Source organism: Plectropomus leopardus, chromosome 19 (assembly GCF_026936395.1).
Source record: "Plectropomus leopardus strain MGB_pleo_1.0 chromosome 19, ASM2693639v1, whole genome shotgun sequence".
In the NCBI taxonomy this organism is placed as follows: domain Eukaryota; kingdom Metazoa; phylum Chordata; class Actinopteri; order Perciformes; family Serranidae; genus Plectropomus; species Plectropomus leopardus.
The window spans coordinates 20,318,297-20,342,175 of NC_142194.1; the positions used below are offsets into that span (position 1 = coordinate 20,318,297).

The following is a 23,879-nucleotide window of genomic DNA, read 5'->3' on the forward strand; positions in this document are numbered from 1 at the left end:
GTTGTAAGTAGGACTTTAATTATAAAGACAAAACTATTTTCCAGTAACCAAAAAAATAAAACTCAGAATCACTCAGATCATTTTTTTCTTTTCAAAGACAGTAACTGAAGAAGCTTATATATGTTTTAAAAAAAAAAGACTGAACAGAATAGAACTTTTTGCTACACATCAGAGGGGAGGGGTGAAGACCATCAGGTCACTTGGACAGACAGACGCGCGTATCCGGTCCTTCAGCTCCGGGGTGAACAGGAGCATGGCAGACTCAGCCGTCTGGACCTGGAACATACAGTAAAGTACATTAATTGATGAAAACAGTGCGATAGTTAATCAGTTAGTGTGGATTAAAACATCAATATTTAGAGGAAAGAAAAAGAAGGAACTTTGACCTGTGGTGAGTCAAGAGTGAACCCTGAGGACACCGCTGGATGAGCTGTGGTGACAGTGACAAGTAACAACAGTGAGTGAGAGCAGTGACATGACAACAGCCAAAAATAAACCCATCAGTGTGTTTAATCTATTATCATTTAGGACATGGTCTTTAAATGTTGCAGCATGCAGCTCTGATATTTACAGGGCACCCACACATTGTCATAGACAAAAATTTCAAATTTAAAAACTCTTCCATGACTTCTCAGGGACCCCTTTTTTTCTTCCCACTTGCCCAACATTTTTTAAACATGTAAGATTTCAGCATCCCACATGATGTGTTCAAGGACAGTTTCTTCTTTCTTGTTAATCATAAATGGTGTCATTTTGGCAATTAAAAAAAGAAGAAAATATGCCTTTCAAATCCATTTTCTTATTTTTGTAAAAGGTTTAAAAAGTTTTCTTTAAAAATTACCAAAATGTAAAACAAACCCACATTTAAAAAAAACCAAACAAAACATGCCTTTTCAAGGCATGTAAAGAAAAAACAAAGTAGTCATTTCAAGTTGTATGCCTCTTCCCTACAGCCAGGTGCTTTGTAAATTATTTGACATGCCTAGTGGGCACAAAAGAAGGGAGAGGCGGAACATGGGAGAAAATGAAGAAACAAAACTATAACCAAAATGTTGTCACACGTCCACACATAATCGAATTACATACGTTACATCGTGAGCTACAGATAATGAATTCAGCACTTTGAGAACACTAGACTCATGTAACTGTAGAGATGGTGCCTGCTGCAGCTTTAGTATCGGTTAGTGTTATTCAGGTATAAAGCCCATGTGCACACAGTGCATGTGCGAGAGCATGTGCGTGTGCATGCACAGTCAGAGCCTCCTCTCTGACAATCAATCAATTCTACCTGGTTGTTGCTGAGTAAGCAGGTCCTCTGATTGACTTCTGGGACTCTCCATCTCTACATCCACCGCCATCGGGGACAACTCCACGGCAACCGTGTCCCGCGGTGACAGACTGCATCTCTGTGATGGCTGCAGGTAACGCTCAAAGTCCAACCCAGGAAGTTCCTGAAATTATTGGCATCAAGCGTCAGAAAAATGATTTTAATGATCGACATCCTGTAACTAGGATTCCTACAGCTTACAGCAAGTGGAATTTAAGACTTTTTCAGTGCCATTCAAAATGAAATTTAAGACTGACTTTACTATAAATATAAAATAATAAGAAGACCTGACACCAATAACTTAAGTTAATAATTTAAAATTCACTTTAATGTAAAATATGACTTTTGGGTGACAGCAATGCAAGTGGTATTCTGTGATTTTTTCTTTTTTTGTCAAGTTACCTATTATTTTGAGATTTAACAATGCAATCTCAGAAAAAAATATTGAAAAAATAAAATCATACCTTTTATGTTTTGACACTGAAAAATTACTTTAGGATATTTTAAAACTAATTAAGGCTTTATTTTTAGATTGATTAATTCAATGCCTTTTAAGACTTTTTAAGAAAGTTGGACCCTGCTTGCAATGCTCAAAGTCCAACCCAGGAAGCTCCTGAAATGATTAATGTAAAGCATCAGAAAACAGATCTTAATTAATAAGCTGTGAGAATGAAAATGTGTTTACCTCCACCGCTGAGCTGTCTGGGGTGTCACACACAGCAGCAGCAGGCTGACTGGGTGTCACACAGGGGGACAACAGGAAACTCAGGGAGGACGAGGGCTCAGGGGCCGCAGGGACAGCTGCAGGTGACCTGCAAGGAGAGAGGGAAAGTCTTGGAGAGAGAGGGAGGTCAGCTGGTTCGTCTTTCTCCTGGACCACAGAGATGGATGGAGGTAAATGTTGGAGCGCGGGAACAGAAGCAGAGATGGTTTCTGACGGCTGTCCTTCAGGCTGGCTGTCCTCTGGCTGCACGTCTTTGACAGGTGAGAAACAGAGGGAGCCGTTCACAGCATCTTTCCTCTTGTGGCACGTTTGAGGAGTGCCCCGCTGAGACCTTGGTGCTGGTGTTTGGCTGAGGGTGAGACGGAGGTGAGCGGGAGAGGCAGCGGGCTCGACCGGGGTCTGAGCCAGAGCCAGGGATCGCCGGGTGACTCTTCTGGGTGAGAGGTAGTTGGAGCAGGGAGAGGCCTGAGGAAGCACCGCTGCACTCAGACGGCTCGATCTTCTCAGTGAACCTGCAGACACACGCATCGATATTGACAACGGCCATTGATCGTTAGGAATATTGCACAAACACTGACAGCACATGAAAAGCAAGTTGTTATTTTCCTCTTACCTGGTGGTTTGGCGGGACTCTCCACCTGGAAGAAGCCTCCGTCGAACACCACCGGGGCTGCTGCCGCCGCTGCTGCTGCTGCTGCTGCCTGGGGCTCTGCCTGGGGCTGTGGTTCCTGAGAGTTCAGGCTGGGGTTGTCCTCATCATTCCCAGCATCCTTTGCTGCCTTCTCCTCCAGCTGTCGGGCTTTCATGGCTGCTTTCACAGCAGCCAGGCGAGACTTGGCTGCTGCTTTGGTTCCTGTTGGCTTCGCAGTTGCAGCTGGTTTCTGTCAAAAGCACAAAAACGGGCACAATGTCTTTACTGGGGCTCCAGCTAACCTGTACTTGTGTTGTCAGTTATTTTCTCCATTAATCAATCAGTTGTTTGGTCTCTTAAATATCAGAAAACGGTGATAAAATGTCCATCTGTGTTTCTCAAAGCCCAAGATGACACCCTCTACAAAAATATTTAGTTTATTGTCACAGATGACGAAAGACACCAGGAAATATTCACAGTATTCTGACAGACTCTCTGAAAAAATTATACAAACCGTTGAATCGATTGTCAGATCACTGGGTAATTAATTCCATAATTCAATCAATGAATGTTTAAGGCTGCAGCTCTAATCTCAGGGTTTCTTCATCTTAGGGCAAATAGGATTTAAGCATTTTAAACTTTTTAAAGCCAACTGGAAAGAAATTTAAGACTAATTTTAGAGTGGCCAATATTGAATGAAAAAAACTGTGCTAACATTTATTACTTAAGCTTCGGGGGAATTTTACTTTATTTTTCAAATATTTATTGTAACATAAAACATGAGCTTTTGGTGATGCAAAAGGCATTCTGTATATTATTATTATTTTCATGCTTTTTTAATGAGATGTCATAAAAAAGATCCAGTGTCTAAGCATTTTTAAAACTTTTGGAAAATGGATTCAAGACATTTTAATGCCAATAAAGGCCTCATTTTTAAATGAATTAATCAAAATGCCTTTTTATGGATCCGTCAGATCTCTGAATCTAGTCTTTACATCCACATCCTCCTGAAACTTTCTGCCTGTCAAAACAACAAACAAATCCATTTTAAAATGTCTCCATTATTATTATTGTGAAATATCACGAACATGTACCTTGACTACTTTCCTCTGCCGTGGTGGCGGTTTGTGCTCTTCCTCCCAGCCTCGACTCTCTGCTTCTTTCAGAGCATCAAACTTCCTGTTGACGTCCTCGACCTGAAAGATGGAACAAATATAATCATCCTGCTCTTTATAGAGTCTGAAACAACATGTTGCTCCTCCTCTCCTGTGAGGCGCTCACCTGGTAATACACCATGTCCCAGAACCCCTGCAGGTCGGTGCAGGTGGTGATCTTCTCCCCTCGGCCCAGCTCGCAGTCGTCCACCAGACCGCCGAACTGTCTGAAGCGCTCCTTCATCAAAAGCCTCGCCTGGCCTACCGCCGTGCGCATACGGTCTCTCACTGAGAAGACGAGAATTAAAGCTGGTCAGTCAAAGAATAACGACATCTTTAAATCACAGTCCCATACCGAACAGCAGGACACACTCACTGTCCTCTGGAATGGACTCGTCCTCCACTTTAGACTCCCAGTGGAAACACAGAGACGTCAGTCTGTCCGTCTCAGTGGAAATTTCTGATCTGAATCATAAAACAAAAAGAAAAAATGTAAAAACTCTGGAAAATCTGAACAACACATGACTACAGAGAAAAAAGGTAAAGCCACCTGAAGTACGGTACGTCATGTTTTGACTCAAGGGGGCTGCCTGGAGTGGCAGGGCCCGCTGTGGGGAGTGTAGGAGCAGGAGAGTGACAGCGAGGGGATTTACGGGGAGAGGGTTTGCTCGTTTCAGCCTGAGGCTCAATGCTGAAGGAGGGGACCTCTGGGAGAGTGAAGCTGGAGCTACACAGGAAAAGAGAAGAATCAGACTTTTTCTACTACATTAACATTTACCATCATAGTTGGGCTTCACATGCAACAATATAAACATATTAAAGTTCCTATAAACAAAAAGACAGACCTGGGTGTGAGGAAGGCGTCTGCTGAGCGAGGAGTGAGAGGCTCAAACTTGAAGGAGGACAGACCGGTGGGAGCCTGGAACATGAAACCATCCGGAGCAAAAGAGGAGAAAGAGGATGGAGTTTCAGCAGGACCCACAGCAGGAGCTTGGTCCACCACCATGTCCTCCTCTGCTGGACGTGGCGCAGGGCCAGAGGGATGAGGATTGTCCTCTGGTTGCTACATCAGACAGAAACAGCAAACTCATAAAATTGACAAGTTACCAAAAAAAAAAAAAAAAACCCACTTGTGTGTAAAGCTGACAGAAATGCTCACCTCGGGCGCAGCCGGCTCCACAGTGCTGGTGACAGCTGCTGCATATTTAAAAAGAGACACAAAAAAACTTTATGTAGGAAAAGTCAGAACTGGTTAACAGGCTCTAAATTTGTCAGCTCTATATACAGTTGGAACAAACAAATCATCTTATTTTTATTATCCATTTATCAGTCTATTATTTTCTCCGTTAAACAATTTGCAGTTTGGTCTGTTAAATATCAGATTTTTTTTCCACAGAGGAGGACAGAAACCCGAAAATATTCATGTTTAAGAAGCTGGAGGCAGATTTCTTTTTCCTTTAAAAAACATGAATCAAAGGAATCAATTAATTATCAGATTTGTAGTTGATTAACAAGTGAAAACAAATTAATTGTTGAAGTGCCACTCTTTATCCAGGATGTTTAAAGATATCAGACACTAAAACTTAATGCTATTTAATAATGGTTCATCTACATATAACCAACAGGTAAAAAATCAAGAAAAAGGAAACTATTAGTTTCAGTGGTAGGTTTTCAGATCTATAACATCATAACAGATGAGGTTGGCTTATTTTGACAAAAAGACATTAAAAGATGAATTAATGTCATTAAATAAAATGTTTGTGCCAATCAACATAGCAAAAGGCCTAATGTCAGAGGTCCTACAGCTCAGAACAATTTTGCCCAGATGTTTATTGTAACATAAAACATAACATTTTTGATTCAGTGAAAAATCTGGGAAATACTAAGCTTTTAATAGTGATTTTGAATATGAATTCTCATCATGTAATGATACCTTTGCAGCTTGTTTCTTTGTCAGAGGAGGGGGCCACAAATGCTCTGCTCCTGGTTGCTCTGACATCTGAGGGCGAGGAGAGAGCGCGTTTAATGAACAGTCATCTGTCTACTTCAGTCACATCATTTTAAGCTCTTCTCCTGTTTTGAAGAGTGTAAATGGTGGTGGCGTTGGCTCGCTGTGTACCTGCAGACTTGCCCTTGGGTTTGTCTTTCACCAGAGGAGCTGCTGTAACAGGAGGCCTGTTGGCTGATCGGCTCGGCGGCGCTCGTGCGACAGGCTCCACTACGGCAGGATGACACAGGGACACAGATTGACATGCAAATGTGGAAACACAAGAGGCCGAAACCAACACGATAGCCTGTCTCAAGGTCCAGCTTTGTGCCAGGATTTTTCTTCTTATTACTCACCCACACAAACTTTGGTCCTGGACGCGGCTGGCGCAGGTTTGGCCGGAGCGGCTCGGCTCCTGGTTGATCTCTCCACAGCAGGTTGAGCTACAGGAGGGAGAGGGCAGATTAAAAATGTGCCAGGGTATCTGTCAGTATTTAAAATAAAAAGGGACATATGATGATTTTACCTTTCTTTGCTGCAGTATTTGGATCCTGCATCTTCAGAGGCTGTAGATATTTTGGCAAAAGGTGCATATTAGCTTTAGTAAACATATAAGATGAGCTATCTTGTGACATATGGGAGAGATATGTTTGAGAGTCATACCCTCTGAACTTGCTGCGGCTGCTGTTTCATTGAACGGGTGACTCTGATGCTCTGGGATGGAGCTGAGTTCACTTTTGTCTGAAAGACAAGCAGAGATGACATGTTGATCAAAGAGCTTTCCTTCTGTCATCATGTCCAACAGGAAAAGATGAAAACACAGAGTATCACAGTAAACAGTGAAAAGTGGTGTACTGAGGAGTCTCCCCTCACCTCCTTGGCTCTGGAGGAGGCAGCAGGGACGGGGGGCAGAGAGGAAATAATCAGAGTGTCCTTGGGATGATACATGCCGGTTTTAAACACCCCTTTGCGCTCCCTCTCTCTCTTCTCCTTCTCTTTCTCCAGAGTCTTGCGCTCTTTCCAGCGCTCCAGCTGTTTAAGCCGCTCCTCTCCGGCTGCATCTGTGGAGAAAACAGAGGGTTTTTACTGTGAACACATTGTTAGGTTTGAGTTGGATCGACAACTGGAAATATGTCCAACATACTTTTAGCAGATTTCGTCTGGTTCAGAGTCTTCTCCTGAATGATGGACATGTTGGTCACAGCCATGGAGGCGTCCAGGGAAGACATCTCCAGCTCAGGTAGTTTGTCCAGCTGCCTGCGTGTGTTCACAGCGCGTTCACGGTTCTCCTTCTGGGACTGAGATCTCCTGCGGGACATTTTGACCCTCAGCATGGACACACTGGTGTCCCGCTGACGCAGGTGAGCGAATCGAGAATCCATCTTCAGGTTTCTGGATTAATCAGGAAGAAAAACAGAGTATAATGTGTCGCTAAAGGCACTGAGGTTCATCACACTGGATGTGCTACTAGTAATGATAAAGTACAGCTTTATTATTATCATGAGTTGCAGGCATCAGATTCAGCACAAGTGCATATTTTCAGAAAACAAAGTTTATCAGTTTTAACATTAAATATCTCATCTCTCCACCGTGTCCACCTGTATAGTCAATCACTGCATTCAATTTTTATTTATATTTTACACCAACACCCACAGCTTTAACAACTAAACTAGCATCTGGTGAGAAAAACAAAAACAAACAAAAAAAATATTTATATTTAATTTACAAAATCATATTACTGACATTATGATTTAAGTTAGGTTTAATTAACACACTTCATGACATTGATGGTGTTGAAACTCGGGTTGCAAATTGTGATTACTTTTCTGAATCGATCATAGTTAAAATTAACAACTAATAAACCAATCGTTTATATGGCCATCTACGCTGTATCAACCAAACCTTGAGTTAGTATGAGGAAGAACATGAATGGTCGAAAATAGCTAAGGATGCTTGTTTCCACACGTTTTAATCTTTAGTGCCGTTACGTATGAAGAAACACCGGATAATGTCCACAGTAACGTTACCGTGCTTTAAACGGTGGTTGTGCTAACTTTTGTTTACAAAAGCTTCGAACACGGACCGGCCCTAAGCCAACGTTAACCTCAGGAGCTAGCTGTCGTCAACAGTTACATTCGTGGAAATAAGTTTAGCGCTAAATGTAACATTAACACGCAAGACACCAAAATGAGCTCAAATGTTTCCGCTAACGTTAAAGCTAACGTTTATCTCAGCACCACAGGCGGAAGCTTTAAAAAATGAAGCTAACTGTTGTTAGCGACCACAAAGCTAAACAAGCTCCCAAGATGATATTTGATAATTCAACATCAGTCTTACCTTTCTTTAAAAAAAATTAAAAATAGTTATAAAAGTTATTTAAAAACTTCCTCTTGTGACCGTCCAGTAATAAACGGACGGACTCAGACTGAGCTCAGTCTGAACAGCACAACAATCATGGCGCGTGACTTTTTGAAATTCACGCAACGTGACGCTAATTGGCTGAAAATCAGACTGACGGTGAGCGCTGATTGGCTCTTTTTTCTTCTTCTTCAGATTGATTTCTTGTGGGAACAACTGTGAAGTGTGCTGCCACCCAGCGGTCGGGGAGGTGAGAAGGGCAATTACAACTTATTTATTTGCTTAGTTTAGGATAAAAGGAGGGCATAGATGCTATTTCTTTACAGTTTATATATATAACTATTACATAAAGTCTTTGGCCTGTGGTTGAAGGTTTTATTTTGCTTTGGTATGTTATAGAACTGATTGAAGATCAGTTTGAAAACATCAGAATATTAGACTGATGCTGTTATTTGAATTCTGGGCTCCCACTAAATTATTCAATCAAATATTTCTGATCCATACCTGTTATATTTTAGGTTAACCCTTAAATGAGATATTTTGTCTGACTATTTTAGATACAGAAATTATTGCAATAAATCACAAAAAAGCACATTTCAATTAAAAAGAACCTCACATCCGTAAGTAAGTAAATAGATGCTGTCCTTTTGTTTAATAAAAACTAGCCCAGAGGTAAATGTTCAACTTTATTCTTGTGATCTGAAAATGTATCCCACAGATACACTTCAAGTCTTTTTCGCAGATAGCTTCAGCTCAATGTGCATCCAAAACTAAAAACAAAAAAGACACAGAATAAAATGACTTGTTAATTTATTTAAAGTTAACGCAGCTGTTTACAAACCACATGATGACATCATCTTCTTTTAAAAGGAACCTGGGTCAAACGTCAGTGTTTTCCATATCAATCCGAGACATTTTTGTCATGATGTGTTCATTAAAAACAAACTGTTTTGAAAGAATTCCAAAAGAAGAGTTAACAAAAAGTATGTACAAAGAAACTGACAGAAAATAAGGAACATGTACAGTAAAAATCTGGATTTACATTTAATTACATATTTTGATTAAATTAAAAAAACAGGTGAGAAAGCTTTTTTATTTTTTTTATTTTACAATGCAATTATTGCATTACACTGCTGCTGTCATGATGCTGCAGCTCTGACAGTTTTTACTGACAGTTCTTAGTGAGGTGAGACAGTCTCTGTGCACCTGTCTGCTCCGTCAGTCCAAGAAGAAGATATTATTGAACTGAGTCGCACAGAGTCTCTTCACCTCCTCTGGAGAGCCAAGAAAAACAAAAACATGACATTAAAGGTCAAGAAAGCAAAGATCAATGCAGAACAAAGACACCGATATACACTCAGACTTACCGTTGACTTCGATCAGGTTAGCGTTCTTCTGATTTAAGATCACATACAGCTCTCTCTGATCTGACTTCTTCCCGACGACCCAGTAGTCTGTCATCGCCTTCACAATGATTTCTTCATCCTCATCAACCCTGAGAGGCAGACACACAAAGAGGTTCATCAAAACAAGGACAATGGTCACATTAACAGGAAGCTGTTCTTCTTAGATTACAAAAAAGTCATTAAAAAGTCATATTATTTAATATATCTGATAGTTTGTGTAAAAATACAACACACAGGTTACTGAAATCTCGAATTTCACGTTAAAAATGTCAATATTTAATGACACAAATAAGACATCTACACATCACGTGCACCACAAGAGGAGCTGATACTGATGACTGCTGTGAATGTTAATGCCACTGTGTATCCCACAGACTGACTTTCACATGACCACAGTCTCATGACTACAGCTAAAAGTGAGCAGCAGCATCATGTTTCTGTATGAAGATGATATCCAGAGGAAAAGATTTAAGAGATGTCACCGAGTTGATCTGTGCTCAGTCTAAAAAACTCTGAAGGATCACAGAGAAATATAAATTAGGGCTGAATTGTTTTGCATTAATAACAGATCTCCTCCCTTCTTGCTGTTTGGATTGGATTGTTTGGATTGTAGGAAACTCGTCACGTTGATGCATCGAAGCAGTAAGCAGTTAGAATTACGGCAAAGAGGTCATGGTTAGGGCTAGCACTAGATAATGTGGGATATTCCCTGAGTGTAAGTGGTAAATGTAATGGCAGAAAGTCAGGTGACGTCATAGAAAGAGCGACAGTCCACGGAGTGAGGAAAACCTGGCAGATGAACAAGTTGAACCCCAGTAAACCAGAGTTTGACTCAATGTTGGCTTCTTTTTTTAGACTAAGCTGACTCATGATTTTCAGTGGTCAGGATGTATAAAGCTGCTGGATTCACACTGTGGACATAAATATAAAACAATTATTGTGTCAAATTCCATTTAACAATGATGCTCGTTTTTTTGTCTTCTTAATTTTTCTTGAACACTCTGAGCAAATCAATTTGAACTTGCAACTTGGCACGAAATGCCCCAGAAATTAATAAGACATTTGGAAAATCTTACAAGAAGTTACTTGAAAATTAGCTACAAAAAAAAAAAAAGACTTAAAGAAAGTGCAAAGAATATTTGATTTTTTTAAAAAAAATTATGTAACAAAATTTAAAATAATTTAGAGAATTAGAAATATAGTTTTCTGGACATTTTTCCCTTGTTTTGATCATATGTAATATTAATTTAAGTTCAAGACATCGTTTTTAAGGAGTCCAATAAATGCAATTTCCCAACAGGTAATTATGTTTAATATATGTGATGTCAGTATTGACCAAAATAATGGTGATTATATATCTAAAAAATGCCAGTGTTGTGTGTTGTACCTGGCAAAGTCACAGTTGATGTCTCCGAGGATCTTCATGAGGTCGGGGTGGACAGAGGTGAGACAGACACTGGCTGTCTTCCTCATGTGGATGGTGCTCTTCTCCGCCAGGTTCATGTGATTAAAGTAGATGAACTTGAACTGGGGCTCCTTCTCCGGCCTGAACGAAGGACGATTAAAAAAAAAAAAAAAATAACACCTTCGGTCACATTTGGGTCTTTAAAGCGATTTTAATCGCTGGAACAAACCATTCTGTAAACATCCATTATTAATAAGTGATACAGTGAGCCAAATCACTCAGATTATAACATCAAAACAAAGGCAGGTGGTGTGTGTCTCCACTGTCCGCCTGTGTGAAGGTGAGCTCAGGGTACAGCTATTACTCTGTGGTACAGTGTGTGTTTGGATACAAACAGGCCTGTAATTATTTACAGTTGCACAAGGGTCAAATCAGGACACGGAGCCGAGTGCCAGTGGAGGAATTTGGGACGGCATCATTAATTTAGAGGATTCTTTATGAGGGTGATTAAAAGAGAAGCCGGGGGGGCCGGGGAGTCTGGTGTCTGATTGCAGGCGAGGACGAATCTGCAGCTAACTGCGGGGGTTAAAGGATGCCACTCTGTAAAGCTTCAGTTACTCCTGAGTCTTTCCCACTGACAATATATATCCTGAGGTATCTGTCTCCTCTGTATCACTGCCAGCGGTACAGTTCATATATAAAGAGTTAATACTACTAATAGTTAATACTATTTCACATTTTCATCTGATAGGATCACCCCTCTCCAACCTGAACAACACTCAAAAACCTAAAAATATCCACTTTACCATAAAACAAGAAAAAACAGGAGAAGTGCGACTGTAGCTGCAGCTGTTATGGCTGACAAGGTGCAACGAGTGAAGGTTTCACATTTTAATAGAAAAATCGAACGATTAACCCATTAAAAAAAAACATGATGATTATTTTTCTGGTGATGAAATATTCAATTGAATTCTGAATTATGGAAGCCCGCAGAGAACTTTATGAAAATGACGATGTAAAGCTGAATTTCCACAGTAGCATTATAATTTTCCAAATATGTAAGTTTTCTTATTTGAGTAAAAATTTTGGTGAAAATGCAATAATTATTTTTTACATAATCATATGTGTGTATTATTAAAATCAAAAATGAAAAAGCTGTTTGACATTCAAAGACTGCTGAACCTGCTGTGCAACAAGCATTAATGTGGAGAAGTACGACACATATGTAGAATAACATTTGTATTTTAATTAAGTCCTCTATGGCAGTGATGGGTTATGGTCATAGAGCAGGTCATGGATCCATTCTGAAAGGACCGCAAGTGACTTGTGAACATGTCGACTTTGAAAAAAAGCACGTTATTTTGTAGTTCAGAGAAAATTCAGCAGTGAGCTTTTATTTTGAAGTGCTTTTTCTGTTTATTCTTGCAAAAATACTTCATTTCTTTGTGTTCTAAGCTGATGTGTGAAATAAATTTAAATATGTAGTCATTTATAATGTGCGGACCTTGAATTAATAACTAAGGAAAACTCTGGACCCCCGTGGCTGGACCAGTTGGGAACCACAGCTCTACAGGCTTCCATACAAACCAATATACCTGTTACAATATTTAAAAATGAAACATTGCTAATGTGTGAACATTTGATTGCCAATTTTCACATAATTGACACTTTCTAAAACTGGGGGAAAAGAACTGCTAATGCCATTTATAATTAGCTGCAGCCATAATTAGACAGTCAGCTGACACATGAGGGATGTGGGGAAAAAGACTGGAAAGACACACAATTCATTACACTGCAAAATAATCAGAATACTCATTTAATTTGTAGCATTCTGTTTTGTATTATCAATAAACCCATGACTGAAACTGACAGTATCTGCAGGATGTAATATTGGGTAGAATCTGACCGGTTAGAGACAGTCATGTTCAGCGTGTGGAGAGTTGCTGATTATGTGAACTGACCCTGATATCCTGCGGTTAACGGTGAACTGTTCACAGATGTCAGACGCCAGCAGAGTGAGCTGAGGACCCACCAGGCTGTCCAGCTGCTCACAGAAGTCCCTCGTCAGCTCTGCAGAGGCTGCAGACAGAGAGACCAGAGGAGACAGTCGGGCGTCATGGGACATGATGAAAAAAATCATATTTGAGCTTTTAAACGAGCCACCAGAAAAAAATAACAGAACTTTAACTGGTGAAAAGGGAAGTGAAGGTGTGCGATGGTGCAGACTCACCACTGATCATAAAACAGGCTGCAGCACTCATCGCCTGCAACAACACATCAGATAAAAGCAGAGTGAAGGTCACACAGGTCAGAAAAGACATAAATGTATTTCATTATTTTAAAACTGTCTAATCCCAGAGGTGCATATCTATTGATAGAGCAGTGGAATATAAACAGATTATGAAAATCATTCTACAAAATGAACAACAACTTTTAATCCATTAAAAAAAAACATCTGAATGATTAAACCTGCAAACCGTCATGAAATGACACATTACCTTATAAACAATGAGATGCAGCTCCTCGTGGCCGTCCTCTGCGCTAACAAAGATTTTGGGGAATCTGAATTTGGCCTCTGGATCTTTGAGGTTGGTCGGTCCTGTCAGAAACCTGCAGAGGACAGAGGAGAGTCACTGTAGGGTTAGTTCTCCAGAGTCAGAGAGTTAATCATCCTGAGAACACTGATGCATTCTGCAGCATATTTAATGTGAATCTGATGTTTTATTAGACGTCCTGTGTGGGACGTTAACATTAGGGACTGATGGGGGACACTAGACAAGGTTCCCAAACATTTTTATAGACAAACTTTTCCTTGACTTTTCAAGAACCCATCATTATTTTTTTTCTTGCCCTTCTTGCCCAGTGTTTTTCAAACATAATTTCAGCTAGCTAGTACGTGACGGGAAACAAAACTTTACGCATCTACGCACATTAGTGAAACATTACACTAATGTAATGAAATATATTTTCGCTCATGACAAGAACAATAATCAACGGAAGATTGCTGTAACAACTGCATTGCACAAAACAAAATCCCATGACTTTTCCAGAACTTTTAATGATTTTTAATCTTTTGAAACCCGGATGGACAATTTCCTTGTGCTGTGCAGAGACACCTTTTACAGGTGATTTGAGCGCTGCACGAAATGGTTTGATTTCTTTCGAAAACATGGGAAAAGGCAATGAGCAACTTGACAAGAAATGTCCTGCAAACTGCAAGAACTTTGCAGTTTTAGAAGATTATAATAAAAAAATGTGGGAAAATGTTGAGAAAAATAGTTGTCATAATTACATATTCAAAATAATGTTACAGAATTATTACTTTTAAAGCACTTTTTCAGGACATTCCCTTTTTTATAATTGTTTTTTAAAATTTTTTCCTACTTTTCTTGCTTTTGTTCAGGTAATTTTATTGTAATTTGTTGCAAATTTTTGTGTAATTTCCTTATATGTTGCTCGTTGCCTTCTTCCCATTTTTTTGAAAGAAATCAATCCAGTTTAGTCACGTTTCAATGGGTTAAAAATTCAATAACTTTTCCGAAACTTTCAATTATTTTTACTTAGTCCATGACTTTTTTCAGGCCTGGAAAACAAGACTGTGAAATTCCATGACTTTTTTATTTTTATGTTTTGACCGTGGGAAGCCTTGACTAGAGGAAAAAGTCAGGGGGTCGCCAAAATGTGCATGAACTGTCATCTGGGTACCATGAATATTCATACCAAATTTCCCAGCAACACATCCGGTCACTGTCTAAATATGCTGGATCAGAGTGCAGAGTGAACTGAACCTTATGGAGTTGGTAACATACGATACATACAATAATTAAAAGAGATTAATTTTATGTGAGCCCTGATGTCTGCTATGACAGATACAAAAGATTACAGAGCACAAACTCAACAATGAGTTCATTTGAAGTCTGCTGCTGTTGACATGCTGGTTTCCACAGGCGCCACTTGATATGAAGTGGAACAGTTTGCATTGGAAGGCATGTCTGTGTGTTTAACGTGTCTCTGGCTGCTTGGATCTTTAGTTGTAACTATTTCTCTGACCATCATCAGATATTGTTTATATTCAGGAGCGTTAAGAGCTCTGCAGCTTTGTTTCCTGTCTTGTGTCACCAAGAGTCAGAACCGGATTACTGCGGCAGCGTAATGTCATTATACAGACACACGTTGTAAAGTAACACATAGCTGAGCAAACTGTCTCTAATTACATATGTACACTGAAACTGAACAGAAACTGGATTTTAACCCTCTGTCCCCTGCATGCTCTATGTGTGAGTTGAGGAAGTCAGCTCCATGAATCACCTGGTTGACGGCGAGTAAAGCTAATTGCAGTCATGCATGCATATGTAAACACATCCAGAGTCTGTCTGTTGACATGTGAATTAAAGGACATTATTCTACTGACCACATTAACAGACATGTAAACTAAGCAAAACTGCTGTTTTTCTGCAGAGTTAGTGGGTTCATGGATTCAGATACTTTACCTCCCATAGTGCAACAGGTTCCCTGCAACCTCCGGCCTCAGTGGAGAGTCTCTACCAGCCAACTGCAAGGAGACAAAAGAAGGATTAGAGGGAAAATGAGTGATAAAGTCACAGTTCACATTCAGATCATTACACCCTGTCTGCATCATTAATATTAATATTTAAAAAACGATTGTATTCCTGCATCAAAGAGGAGAACACAAAGTTCCTACAGCTTCAGGCAGGTTAGATTTAAGACTTTTTTTAATGCCACTCAGACAGAAATTTAAGACCAATTTTACAATTAACAAAATTGAAGAAATCTAGAATTATCAGATGTCTCCCCACAAACCAATCAAGATGCACTTACAGTTTACATCCATGTGTGTGAAACATCTATACAATCACAATTTCAAGGTGGGCACCCGAGGTTCTTAAGTTACATTCTAATCAGTTCATTTTCGAGTTCAAGTGAACATTTGAGCCAAAATCGGGGAAAATTAAAAAAAAAAAAAAAAGATGTTATTAAATATTTTGAGATTTTACAATGCATCAGCAGAAAAGGAAAGATTAATAAATTCCTTCTTCCCATGTCTGAGCATTTCAGGACTTTTCAAGGAACAATTTAACACATTTAAATACCAATTAAGGCCTTTTTTAGAATAACGAATTCACTGTCTTTTAAGACTTTTTACAGGAGCTCTGAGTACCGGAGTGGGAGCACACAATCTCATTGCTCATATGGTGATGTCATCACAAATCTGTTGTGCAGTGGGTTTTTTTCTAGAAGTAGGTAGAGATCAGTGAGTGTCATCCCCTGCATGCTTTGTTTCTTTTATTACGTCCTCAGTTTTTTTGCCTGCTGTACAGTCCCTTAGCCCCCCACCCGTCCCTTATCCTCACCTCTGGTTCAGAGTGTCTGGGGAACAGCGAGGTGGTCAGGTACTTGTACAGAATCCTCATGTCGTCTTGTTCCAGTCCGCTCCTGCAGAACAAATCACAAACAGAATCATACCTCATGACCTTCACAACAAACACACCCTGCAAACACATGTGGCTGTGCACAGTATGATCCACTGTGTCCGGTGTCAAAACAAAAGCCACAGAGATGGCGCTATAGGGCCGTTACAAAGTCCCTTCTTTATGCCTCCGTTACAATTCTTTTTTAAAGAAAACATTTTTGAGGGGGTGGGGATTCTGTAAAAGTTTTTAGTGTTTTTTTCCTTTTCTCTGATTTTGTTTTTCAGGTTTTTTTTCTTTAATATTTTCAGGCAGGTTTTTAAAGAAGACATGCCTTCCTTCAGTAAAATTGATTTGTATTTCCTTTTTTCCTTTAAATTTTTTTTGCAGATGTTTGAAGAAAACATGTGTCATGTTTCCTTAAAAAACTGTCAAAATGACATCATTCATCATAGCCAGAAACTTTCGAAATTTTAGTTGGATTTTCAGTCTACAATTCGTGAACATTTGCGCCTGCTGTTCATCCTCTTTGATTTGGCTGCTAATTGCTGCTAGTTGCTTTTTAAATGTCCTGCGGTGGGTCACACACATAACATGTCCTCAAAATGTCACACTTGTCCCTTCAGCTGTCGTGTTTATACATGCATCGATTGGTTGCTGTTACTTCCTCCGCTGTCGGCTTAAACTGTCTCCCCATTCCACAATTGTACCTATTATTCAATGAGGTGGCATAACGGCTTGATAATTGTAAAAGGTAATTATGTTTAATGAAAACTCTAGAGCGGATAATTAAACAGCTCTTTTCTGTTTTTTTGATGAGAGATCATGCAGCTCTCGAGTCATTTCATTAGGAAATCATGTAATCCCCCCCTCCCAAACCTTAAACACACTGAGCCAGGTGGCTGTCAGTGCGATTAAAGTGACCTATCAGGGAGCACGTTAAAGAGGATTACAGCGAGCCATGATGTGTTTCATGTTGAGATTTTAATATGTTGGGTTGTATCAGATCGTGGCTAAGGGACGAAGAGTTAAAACACAGTGTTAAAGGTGTGTACCAGACAAGCTGGTCACTGTACAGGAAGGATGTGTGTATGTGTGATTTACAGCACGGGGTTAAAGGTGTGTACCAGATGAGCTGGTCGTTGTACAGGAAGGCTGTGTATTTGATGAGACTCAGGCTCTCCTCCACTCGGTTGACGAAGGACTGGATCTTCAGGTAGGTCATCTTGTCCAGGGGGAAGAAGCTGATGCCTCCGAATACGTCCAGCAGGTCGCAGGACTGCAAGTGGAGAGTCTGCAGATACTGACGCACAAACGTGCCCAAAATAAGAGGAGACGGCCCAGAGACACAGGAGAAGGACAGGAGAAAGGGATTAGTTTACCTGCCTATAAAGAGGAATAAAGTCTCTGAGTGACGCTGTGCAGAGACGCTTACATCATCCTGACCTTCATCCTCTGATACCTCAGCCTGTCTTTGGGTTACATGCTGCAGAGGGAAGCCTGGGTTAACCTAAGAAGGGTGTTCCCTAATTACAAATTAATTTTTTATACTTTTACATAAGAGTTGATGCTCAGCGCTGCATCGCTGCAGCGTGGTGACTGCAGCATCGGGCCAGGGCAAATAATGGAGTCAGATCATAATCAAGAAATGAGGCATGACTGAAAACTATCCGGCTGCTGTGAGTCCAGATCTAATCAGAGCAGATACACCGTTCTGAAAAAAAAATGATTTTTTTTGTAGATGAATGCATAAAATGAGTAATGCTGGAAAAGCACAAACAACATAGGATAGACATCTAAAGAAAGATAAATTATATAATACAGATAAGGAGACCTTTTTACCCTGTAGAAGAACTTTTCCAGCTTCTGAATGAGCAGCTCCACTCCACCGGCTTCCATCGCTCGGCCAAACGTACCATTGAAGAGCTGAACCACACACACACAAAAATTATTACTAATACGAAATAAGTCTGTTTGCATTGTAAGGGCCTTTAAAGGAAAATGTCCAATGTAGTCAACTGAAGCAATCAGAGTCAATTTTTTTTTAAATACATGCAGTAGTTTCAGTTTGAAACAGATGCACCACCACTTCCTGATGATTGTTGTGGTCAGACTTAAACTTCAGACATTTCCTATTTATTTTTATTTCAGATCATTTTGTAAGAACACAATCGTTTCAGTCTAGTTTTTAATTGTATTTCAATGAATTTAGTTTTGTATTAATTAATTATAATAACCTTGTAATAAATTCCTCAGCGCTTGCTGTAAATAAAGTTCTGCTGCTCACTGAGCCGTGCCTGCACTGCCTTCATGTCCCAGGATGCATTGCACAAAAGCTTCTGATGCCTAGAATTATTACATTGTTGGCCAAAACATGGCAACGGATAGGTTACAAAAATCTTGACTCAGTGATTATCTCCCCTCTTGGTTCTCCTGTTGTCTTTAAGCATCTTTTTCTGGTTTATTGTTGGGATCCTGTAGAAGGTCTCCAGTTTTCCTCTGTCGAAGACGAAAACTTTCAGGGAAAGTAACGTACACATGGGCCCCTGTGCTGCTGCCATTTAAAAAAAAACAAAACAAAAAAAAACCTCCCACGCTTAAATTACTGCAGCATAATGATGAGGTTTTTGTTAAGAGCAAAGGCAGCACCAGTGGGTGTAAGCAGCTCTGGTTCTGGAGGCTCCATGCTGGCCATGTCCTCTTCCATGGCTCGATGGCTCTGATACAGGAGAATTTGCCATCCAGCAACCCTCATCCATAACACCCTCTGCGCCCAGATTTTGGGATGCCATTTTGGCTTTTGGAAATATAGCCTGATAGATAGATAAATGTTCTTGATTGATCTCTATTTGAACCAAGGAAGTTGTGTTTTTGAGTGAAGTTTAGAGCCCACGCCCTAAGGGCCAACATCCACCCGAATGCCAAATCCAACCTGCAGTTTTTACTGCCTCCAGGTAATGATGCAACAAAAGATTTCAGCTTCCTCTGTCCATACAGCATGCATGAAGGAATTTATTTTTCAATCGACTACATGTGACACAATCATTGACTAGACATGAGCATAAAAGTTGGTGAATTATCCCTTTACTTTGGCCGTTTGAGTTTCTGTAGGAGTTTGTGTGCATGACTTTTAGAAGACGAACTTCTATTTCAGATGTCTGCCAGAACCAGACCGGACCCAGTCCACACCTTGAATTCGGAGTGCAATAACACAACGTAGGAGTGAATGTTTCCAACTTTGAAAAAAAAGTTTTATACGTATCAATAAATTGTTAGTTTTATAGAAAAAACTCTATTTGGATATTGTAACAGCAATCATGGCCAAAGATTAAGCCTTAAACACAATCCCTTCTTTGTCTGACATTGTTGTCATGGCAACGTTGACAGCTGGTAAACATGTGACATTTAAGTCATCATGTGTCAGAGTTCAAGGGTTTGCTAACAGTCTGCATGCATGAGAAATCGAGACTTTGCCGTCCTCTGATGGTGCGCATTATGTCGCCAATGCGGTGAGGATGTCAGTATCCAAATATGCAAAGAAAAGAAAAGTTGACCAAGAAAACCGAGTTTTCAAATATGGGTAAACAGTGCTTTCGTTTAAGTAACTCACTGCAGTCATAGAGTGGCATTTTTTCCCCTTTGCTTGAATGTTTTTTGTCTCAAACGGCCTCAAACTTAAATTTATGTTGCTTTTAAGTGGCCTTGAATGGAAATCAGATTCGGACTTTTGAATATTAAGTTTGAGAATTCTTGTTCTATGCAGTGGTGCTCACCTTATACATACTGTAGCATTCCCTCACCACAGCACCATAAACAGTGTCCTGCAGAGAAGATGCAGCAATTTAAACAATATACTGACAATGCTCAGTAAAAAAAAAACACAGAAGATGACGACATGCATCTTTCTTTACTCACAAGTATTTCCTCTTCCTGATACTCCACTGTAGGTGGTTTGCCATCTTTGTTCGGTTTCTCGATCATTGGGTTTCGAACTACCTGAGGAGGTAAATATAAAGATCAACAGAGAGAGGCAAAACAAACAAGTGACAAAGTTTGGACTCACAGAGCAAATATTGAACCAAGGATGAACATGTTAAAATACCATGACGATCCAGAAATTGTCCTCGGGCTCAAAGAAAAACTGTCTGTTCTTCTGTGTGTGCAGGGATTTAGCTGGTTTTGTTGGACAGAACGTCCTGGAAAACAAAAGACGTGACCGTGAGAAGACGGAAGACACATCCAGACAGGACTATCAAACCCTGATTCTGTCTTTTCATAGACATTAAATATCTGGCATGATTTCCCTGTTCTGTTATACTTCAGCTTTAAAGAAATTGCTCTTTCCTTTAACACAGTGAGTCAAACTGAACTATGGTCATTTTTTAAATCCATTCTAATTGTGAGATGCCAAAAGACACCTTAGGGTTAATTAAACAGTAAAATGTTGGATGCTGTTATAGCTGCAGTACAGTACTGGTGTCTTTACCTGGTGAATTGTACGATGGCCTCACAAAGGCCCACATTTCGGATCTTCTCGTTCTTTTCCACATCACTCGGGTGGTAAAACAAGATCTTCTTCTCCTCCTGAAATAAATATAAACCTTAAATTAGCACTTTTACAGGATCAACATGTTTCCTCATCACCAGAGTAAACTGACTCAGCTGCAAAATATGTGCTGAGCATTTCTCACCTCTCCTTCCCGTGGACCGAATGTCGGGTTGTAGATGAAGAAACTGAGCAGAGATGGTGTGAACTGTTTCTCTTGCATTCCCGAGGCCATCCTGGGACTGAAGACAGAGACAGAATTAAGCTGAGAGGCCTCCAGATATCAGCGTCTGTGCATCATCATCACGATCAGGAGTAAGATTTACCTAATCATCAACATCAGTGTGTCTGGATCTCCTTTGCTCCAAAGACTGTGTGGTTAGCAGCATGCCGTGAACCTGTAGGACAAGCACAGATACATGATCACACACACCAGATCTACAGATAACAATCTCTCTCTCTCTCTCACACACACACACACACACACACTAAGTACAGCTGATGACATTTATACTGGAAAAAAGAGGAAAAACACGAGAAACAGAATCGTTATCAGTGAGCATGCTTCTGTATTACTTTGTATCACACTGAAACCGAATTTCGTGGTATCGCCCACCTGTAATGAGCAGATACACTTACTACACTACATTTGAGGCGCTGATAGCGGTGTTTCAGATCAGTGCAGCCTTTTTTCATACAGTGGTGGTAGAATAAATATTTGCTTTTAATGGAGTGTTAAAGCAAACAAGTTTTTAATTAGCAATATCAATTTAGAAGTAAAACTAAAATACACACATATTTAAGAGAAAACTAGTGACTTTTGGTAATAATAAGGTAGTCTAAGACACTGAGAAGTGCTTTTAATACAGTTTATACTCATCAGGTTATTTATTCTACTCCTTTTTTATTTTGTCATTTTATTGTTTTTATTTGTACTTACTTTTATTTATGTTTTACATCTTGCATTTTGCATTGCATTTGTTTTGGTAGGAGTGTTAAGCTTTTATCGCCTTCTGAGCATCCTTTTTCTGGTTTTGCTTTGTTTGTCGAAGCACTTCGTAAAAACTGTTTTCAAAGGTACTACAGAAATGAAGTTATTATTATTGTTATTATACTCAAATATAAAAGCAGTATAAGTAAAAAGTATAAGGCAAAACATTTTATCTGCATCACATATTGTGTTCTCAAAAGGGGCAACAAAAACTGACCCTAACCCCCTGAAGGCAGTTGTTGTGTCACATTACATTAGTTCTAGCTGTTAGGTGTACCTAATAAACTGGAAACTTTATAGAAATCTTCAAGGGTAGCAGCACACACTTAAGTACTCATTCTGGATTCATGAAAGCACTAATTTATGCATAACATTTTACATCTTTGCTGATCAAACAGCTGTCAGATAATTAGGCTAAATCACAACAATCAAGTTTTAAGGGCTTATCAGGAGGTTTAATGCAGCGATACAGAGAACTAACAGTCGTTAGGTTGTCTTCATTCAGTGGAGGAAGAAGTTTAACTGTTGTGCATTTTGTCACTGTGTCCTCATATTTTACTGTACATTTCGCACCGTTAGCTGCTGTCGTTGAGCCGTTGAATTCTCCGAGAGCTGAGCTAATGTTTTTACACACTCGCTGTTATTGTAAATTATGACTTCAAGAATGAATCTCTGTAAGTGAGCCACTTCAACCACTTGGCCTGAGCAGTTATCAGAGAGCAGCCCGTGTTGTTTCAGTCTGAGCAGCTAATGTTAGCTGGTTAGCTCTGTGTGCTAAGATTAGCAGCTGAGGAGGAGAACCGGGTGAACGGTGCCGGTACCGGAGAAACACGATAGTAACACTCACCTTACAGACAGCATGAAGCCAACAGGTTCACGTGTTTGTACTCACAGAATGAGTAAATAAAAATAAAAAGAGGAAATGAGAGCAATGAGAGGAAAAGCCGCATTACATTTTACATACTTCCTGCTTCTGACAGCGCGGTGTCACCAGCTCAACTGCCCGGGTAAAAATCCACTTCAAGACAAATAAGGGTTCCGAGGTCACACAGAGAGCACGAGGCTCCTGTTGTTAACTTTAGAGAAAACCCTCTAAACGTACATTTTGATGTGCAGTTATTCAGCAATAATATCTGGTTTGAAATGTTCTCACATTTTTAAGACGCACCTGTTTGTAAATAGGTTAAAGTCCTTATCTGACATAATGGAAATTATATAATGACAATATTTGATAAAGATTTCACAAACACGTCATCTGAGTACAGTGATTTAAAACATCTGTTTGGTCTCATAACACTTTGGCTTTTGTCTGTGTATGTGTTACGACACCCTCCTGCAAGTTTTCCCTCCAAATATTTATTTTCACATCAGTCCACTTTATATTTATATATTTTCTTCATAGAAAAAAACTTTAAAAACGCTGCCTTCACTGACACTACATTCAAACTGCGGAACTGTAAATATTTGATTAAATGATCCACGAATAATACACCACATATGATACAGACAGTACAGTAATCTCTCCACCTGTGTTTGTCTTTAGATATTTTCTCTCATCCATGTTCAGTGAAGCGAAGAGCTTGTGTTTGTATCTGTAGAAAGTCATAATAAAGTGCAATATACTGTGTACTGTATGATGAATTCTGAATGGGGATAAAATCCAAAATTAATCTATATAGCAATGAGATTTTTCCGTATGGCACATTCAGATATTCAGTCGTTATTAATAATCCCATGTTGGTTTTATTTCCCACTCAGATACCATTTATTATTATTATTATTATTATTATTATTATTATTATTATTATTATTATTATTATTATTATTATTATTATTATTGCACATTTAAATGTAATATAATTTGAGGAACAGCTTGATAGCATTTCTTGACAAATTGTAATAATAGAAAAAGCATGAGACG

The 23,879-nt window shown here is 39.5% G+C and overlaps 2 protein-coding genes across 4 annotated transcripts; both read right to left on the bottom strand.

The window, feature by feature from the left end:
• Nucleotides 1–4: 4 nt before the first annotated feature.
• Nucleotides 5–8,303, bottom strand: dlgap5 (discs, large (Drosophila) homolog-associated protein 5). 2 transcript variants are annotated; one of them, XM_042507793.2, is made up of 19 exons: nucleotides 8,161–8,303; nucleotides 6,968–7,215; nucleotides 6,697–6,884; nucleotides 6,487–6,564; nucleotides 6,350–6,389; nucleotides 6,180–6,266; nucleotides 5,956–6,054; nucleotides 5,770–5,835; nucleotides 4,996–5,033; nucleotides 4,682–4,899; nucleotides 4,387–4,563; nucleotides 4,213–4,301; nucleotides 3,964–4,124; nucleotides 3,777–3,878; nucleotides 2,665–2,932; nucleotides 2,013–2,563; nucleotides 1,289–1,451; nucleotides 387–430; nucleotides 14–276 (listed from the first exon to the last, which is right to left on the bottom strand). In XM_042507793.2, exons 2-19 carry the CDS (start codon nucleotides 7,203–7,205, stop codon nucleotides 169–171), a joined length of 2,715 nt encoding a protein of 904 aa, XP_042363727.2. In that variant the 5' UTR covers nucleotides 7,206–7,215; nucleotides 8,161–8,303; the 3' UTR covers nucleotides 14–168. The 2 variants fall into 2 exon arrangements, with proteins under 2 accessions (XP_042363726.2, XP_042363727.2); XM_042507792.2 differs by lacking the exon at nucleotides 387–430 and having other exon boundaries at nucleotides 5–276.
• Nucleotides 8,304–8,974: 671 nt separating this feature from the next.
• Nucleotides 8,975–22,964, bottom strand: ccz1 (CCZ1 vacuolar protein trafficking and biogenesis associated). 2 transcript variants are annotated; one of them, XM_042507923.2, is made up of 18 exons: nucleotides 22,806–22,964; nucleotides 21,294–21,365; nucleotides 21,113–21,209; nucleotides 20,908–21,005; nucleotides 20,524–20,617; nucleotides 20,337–20,417; nucleotides 20,195–20,242; nucleotides 18,264–18,347; nucleotides 17,857–17,931; nucleotides 17,549–17,724; nucleotides 16,365–16,446; nucleotides 15,483–15,544; nucleotides 13,491–13,602; nucleotides 13,223–13,256; nucleotides 12,954–13,071; nucleotides 10,975–11,133; nucleotides 9,549–9,676; nucleotides 8,975–9,455 (listed from the first exon to the last, which is right to left on the bottom strand). In XM_042507923.2, the coding sequence occupies exons 2-18, from the start codon at nucleotides 21,305–21,307 to the stop codon at nucleotides 9,400–9,402; spliced, it is 1,518 nt and encodes a 505-aa protein (XP_042363857.1). In that variant the 5' UTR covers nucleotides 21,308–21,365; nucleotides 22,806–22,964; the 3' UTR covers nucleotides 8,975–9,399. The 2 variants fall into 2 exon arrangements, with proteins under 2 accessions (XP_042363857.1, XP_042363858.1); XM_042507924.2 differs by lacking the exon at nucleotides 17,857–17,931.
• Between the last annotated feature and the right edge of the window lie 915 nt (nucleotides 22,965–23,879).

What these genes read in the sequence shown, in the direction of transcription:
- dlgap5 (XM_042507793.2), bottom strand. Translation starts at nt 7,205, where the DNA reads ATGGATTCTCGATTCGCTCACCTGCGTCAGCGGGACACCAGTGTGTCC. An exon ending in AAATACTGCAGCAAAGAAAG is followed by an intron (nt 6,267 to 6,349) that starts GTAAAATCATCA and finishes TCCCTCCTGTAG; the next exon opens with CTCAACCTGCTGTGGAGAGA. An exon ending in GACGCCTTCCTCACACCCAG is followed by an intron (nt 4,564 to 4,681) that starts GTCTGTCTTTTT and finishes TTTCCTGTGTAG; the next exon opens with CTCCAGCTTCACTCTCCCAG.
- ccz1 (XM_042507923.2), bottom strand. An exon ending in ATCAGGAAGAGGAAATACTT is followed by an intron (nt 20,243 to 20,336) that starts GTGAGTAAAGAA and finishes TCTTCTCTGCAG; the next exon opens with GACACTGTTTATGGTGCTGT. An exon ending in TGGAAAAGTTCTTCTACAGG is followed by an intron (nt 17,932 to 18,263) that starts GTAAAAAGGTCT and finishes CACCCTTCTTAG; the next exon opens with GTTAACCCAGGCTTCCCTCT.